General features: G+C 39.9%; 1 protein-coding gene across 1 annotated transcript in view; it reads left to right on the forward strand.

Moving 5' to 3' along the window:
- Positions 1-2718: 2718 nt before the first annotated feature.
- The window catches only part of LOC142935516 (cadherin-12-like), a 59284-nt gene continuing 57032 nt past the window's right edge, over positions 2719-4970 (forward strand). The window contains exon 1 of the mRNA XM_076079925.1: positions 2719-3027. Coding sequence (XP_075936040.1) covers positions 2719-3027 — 309 coding nt within the window. The remainder of the gene's footprint in view (positions 3028-4970) is intronic.

Raw genomic sequence — 4970 nt, forward strand, 5'->3', positions numbered from 1 at the left:
CTTAGTGCCATGTATAAACATACCTGTTATTGCGCATTCAATACTAAGCTATTCAAATAATACACAGGTTCATGTTTTTAGTTTAAACATGTGCAAGGTACAGTGAGTAGGGTGGCCGTGCCACTGACATTTATAAACATACCTTGTCAACTGATACCAATGCCAACATCAACATTGTCTGTTAATTGCATGATAATCCTTCATACAAGCTATTCAAATTGACATTTTTATTTTAAACATAAATGTGGAAACGAAAAATGAGCCTCTTAGTGCCACTACATGCATAAACATACCTGTTATCTTTCATACAATACTTAACCATTAAAATAATGGACAGATTCATGTTTTTTGGTCGAATTACAAAACGATCCATTTTCGGTCATAACAATGTCCTCATACACTTGGCCTAATAATATACTGGCCTCAGTAGTTGGCTGTTGTGGAAAGGAGCTGCAGTGTTTTAGCCAGGAATATCTTCCAAAAATGATTGCACAAGGATTCGTGGGTGAAGTAAATGTTGTTGTTTTTTTTCATTATTTTTTTCGTACAAAGGTATCTTCTTTTCAAATAATATTGCAGCGTGCGTTCTTGTGTCTGGGATCTTAATCAGCTGGGGACTGAATAGGCTCTAGGTCAATCACGGGGAACCTGGCAGAGCCAGCGTGTATCATGCGGCCTCGTGATTGGCACAGCAGCGATAGGGGCGTGTCCTCTTTGTATGCAGGAGGCTTGGAGGGACAGGTCCAGGCTAGTCTCTTGCACTGTGAGTGAACCTGTGCCCAGCTTGAGAGAGCTCCTGTGTGTCGCTGAATGTGTGCATTTCTGACTGAAAGATAACATCTTCTGCCTCCATTTATCCATTCGCAACAATATGTTGGATTCATGTTAATGTGTATTTAAAGACATTTAAATTTGTGGAAAAAAATATATGAAAAACTGTCAAATCATCCAAAACGGTCACGACCCCCCTGCAGTTCCTTCAATCCCTGTTGAAGACCTCTGGTCTAGGGCATTTATTGTGAAAGGTAGCGGAAGGAGTGGATTTTGTCTGGGCTGACTTTGTCAAGGTTGAAAAGAGTAATAACGTTTGCCATCTTGGTTTGGACCACGGAGCCTCTGTGTTGTTATGTCATAATCTTTATGAATATAGTTCGTGATTGGTTGATGCCTTTATTTGGGGTGTAAAAGCTCCAAAAAATCCACCTCGAAGATTAAGTGGCTTTTTCGTCATGTAATACTTACGGTCTGTCTGAAAATATTCAGAGAGAGTCAGAGTTATATTTCTACGCACCTGCCTCTTGAGCTCTTTCCTGACAAAAACAACAGTTTAAAAAAAGATATCACGGTGCGAAGTACTGGCATGTAAAGGCCTAAAGATTACAAATCCAGCAGAGCAAAGACAAGCAAAGGACAGACTCAGTAAATTACCAAATAAAAACTTTGCAACGTACTTAAAAAGAACAACTTCTATTGCTGCCACTGGTTCACCACTAATCAATGAACATTTCTTTAGCCTAAGACACATTTATATAAAGGAGAGATTGGTCAAACCAGTTAACAAATTCATCAATGACACCCTGCATTAGACACCATCACAGAGTCATTGGCAGCTTATAGGACAAATCTTGATACATGATTGCTCTAGCATTCATTTGGATATAAAACAAAAGTGGTAAAAGCACAAAGCGTTTAGCAGAAGATGAGAGGTTTACTTGATGGGGTTGAAACTAACCTGGACCTGTCTGTTAAAAAGTCAGCGAGCAAACATACTGTACTAAAATCCATATTAAAATCTGATAAGAACCTGATTGTCAGAGCATATGGCTAAATACAGTTAAGAGCAGATGAAAAGTTGATAAAAAGCAAACATGCATGGTTTTTATTTGCCTCCAGCTGCCTCAGTTCAAGATTTAACAGAGTAGTTGTAGCCTTCTCCACTACCCCTTGTAGGCATACTGTAAGGTCCAACATGTCATTCACTTTGTGCAAAGATAAGAGGCCACAGGGAGATAATCATTTAGTGCCATACTGCCCACTCTACAACATATTATAGGAAACAAGCAGGTTTTCTTTCTTTAATGCAGAGCTATTCTGCTGTTAAACACACGTACATTTATAAATATTCATTATCGCCTCACACATTGATGAGTGTTATTGTATATAATATGTGATAAATTGCTTCTTTGTCATAGAGATAGCACAGCTAAGTATGAAACTTTGATCACGTGATAACAGATGGTACCATATGGCAACATATAAAAACACCATCTGCTAGAGATACAATTTCTACTGTTTCCAAAGTCAAGAACAACTCTTTATATTGTTGTGTTCACCTTTTCCTCCAGATGTCTGAATGAAGTGAAGAGAAGACAAGCTGGTCATCCTGGTTCCTCTGCCGTCAACTCGGAATCTCTCCAATTCATCTTCTGGATATCACCAAAACAGACCTAAACGTTCCACTCTAAACACAAACTCTCGGAGGAAACATCAAACCAAAGTGTTCTCTGTCTCCTTTATCCAACATAATGATTTCCAGTAACTCTCACACTTCAGCAAGGTTAGTGCATTGACAGATTCCTCTCATCATCTTGGAATTTAAGCACTTTGTCCAATGCTTACCTCCAGGGAAAATACACTTTTGGATGCATGTCCATTTCCAACCTGGAAATAACCTGCTTTTCAACTTTCCACTAACTTTTTCAACAGCAATACTCCCTGATGATCACAAGGGAATATGCCACTCTGTTTCTGGTGGGCGTCTGTTTCCTGTTGGACTACAGCTCCCAAAACCCCCTGCAGGCTCTCCTCCAGAGCAGAACTAAGGGTGGGGTGATGTCAGCCAGGGGAGGGACTGGAGCCAAGAATGTGACAGCATCTTTGGGGGAAGTTAAATCATTAGTGAGCAGGACGAGGCTAAGGCTCAGACATGGGAAGTCGAGGATCCAGCGTACTAAAAGAGGATGGGTGTGGAACCAGTTCTTTGTCCTGGAGGAGTACATGGGATCTGAACCACAGTATGTTGGAAAGGTAAACATTGTTTCCATCTGACCTTTAAAGTTATAAATGAATCAGTCTTTTACCAGCTTCTATTTGTTTATTTTATTTATTTTGAGTTGTTCTTTTCAGAGGGACTCCTGGCTATGACGGCAGTATAAAAGTTTCACACATAAAGCACAAATAACATACTTTAAAAACAACATTAATATTTCAAATCAAAGATATTGTTGATATATTAATATAAATATATATTATAGCAGTGTTGTTCAGTGTCAGGATGAGGGTTCCTAATTTGTCCAGTTGCAGCTACAGATTTTTAGGAATCAGTAGAGAACAACGATAATGTATGGCCTCATACAGAAAAATGTACCAATGTTCATATCTGCAGTTGTATAAGGCAGATAAACCAACTTTCTCTTACAAACTGAATAATAGGCTAATCATAATGCAGCATGATTCATGAATCTAACATTTTAAGATGTTTAAGTTGACTGATCGTGTAGCTTGAATTATTTATTTCCTTGCAGCAAAAGAAATATAGTTCCTATAGTAGAAACCTAACATGACCCCCAACACTCGATATGATGTTTAAAAGACAGATTGTGTATTCTTTTTAAGTTGAGACTCGTCCATTCACCTTATCATTTAGAGCAGTGGTCACCAACCTTTTTAAGCCCAAGATCCCTGACCTCTGCCTTGGTGACAGGCAAGATCTAGCTATTGAGGCGTTGACAGAAAGACTGTCCAGACTGTACTTACAACTTGAGGCTTTATATTTGGCCTAATTGTAATTGAATGAATTCAAATACTTTGGTCCAGCTTTCAAATTGATGTGACCAAGAACACACTAAATTACTTAATTTCAGTGCAACATAAAAAGGAAATTATTTGTTAACCGCAATATGAACAAGAAAAAACACATTTGCAATGAGCAGGCTGGATGAACTACCAATATTAACTGTTGTATTTATCAACTGAAGTTACAACACAACACTGACAAAATTCTCAGTCAGTGCAACTAATGTAAGTGCAGTGCAGCTCTGTGTCCCATCACAATGCCATCAGAAGTCATGTGACTAAAGTCAGTGTGATGGCTGTGACTGAACACTGTCTGTGAGTGCCTTGTAGTTCGGCTCATAAGCACAGACAGCCAGTCTGAGGCAGTATGTGAGGTGTCTGTCAGTAAGCCGGCTCCTGTACTTTGATTTGGTGATTTTCATCTGTGAAAATGCCATTTCACAGAGGTAAGTTGATCCAAAGTAGGCACTCACTTTTAGTGCACATGCGCTGAGGAGAGGAAACTTCTCTCTGCTGACAAGTCCCCAAAAGTCACTGTCCCTTGACCTGGCTTTCAGCTCTATGTCATTTTGCATATCAACCATCTCCATGTCCACTCCACCTGGCAAAGCAAATGCTTTCTGGAATTTGGCTGCAACCTCCTCTGTATCAATAGGCAGGAATGGGTTTGAAACAAATGCAGCAATATCCTCCATGACGTATAACTCACCAAAACGTCGACTGAACTCTTTCCCAGCCAAGGCTTGCTGATGAATCACACAGTGATACTTCATGAAGTCGGGGAAATCTGGATCATTACGGCACAGTGCTATAAAACCAGCATGCACACCGCACATTGCAGGTGCCCCTTCAGTAGTGATTGCCACCAGTTTATGAATGGGGATGTTATTTTCACGGACATAGCTTTTAAACACATTGTAAATATCCTCACCTCTCGTTCTCTGCTTTAAATGGAGAAGAGTGAGGAAGTCCTCCTTTGTTGTAAAGTCCTGGAAAGCCATTCTGACAAATACAACAAGCTGAGCTGTGTCCATTACATCCAGCGATTCATCAAACTGCAGTGAAAAATATTCACAGAGTGACAAGGTCTTCAACACCTGTTGACCAACGTCCTCTGACAGTAACTCGACCCTTCGTGTCACTGTTGCAGGACCAAGCGGTACAGCACGGAATGC

Source organism: Anarhichas minor, unplaced genomic scaffold (genome assembly GCF_050575085.1).
Source record: "Anarhichas minor isolate MPS153535 unplaced genomic scaffold, ASM5057508v1 ptg000006l, whole genome shotgun sequence".
Lineage (NCBI taxonomy): Eukaryota > Metazoa > Chordata > Actinopteri > Perciformes > Anarhichadidae > Anarhichas > Anarhichas minor.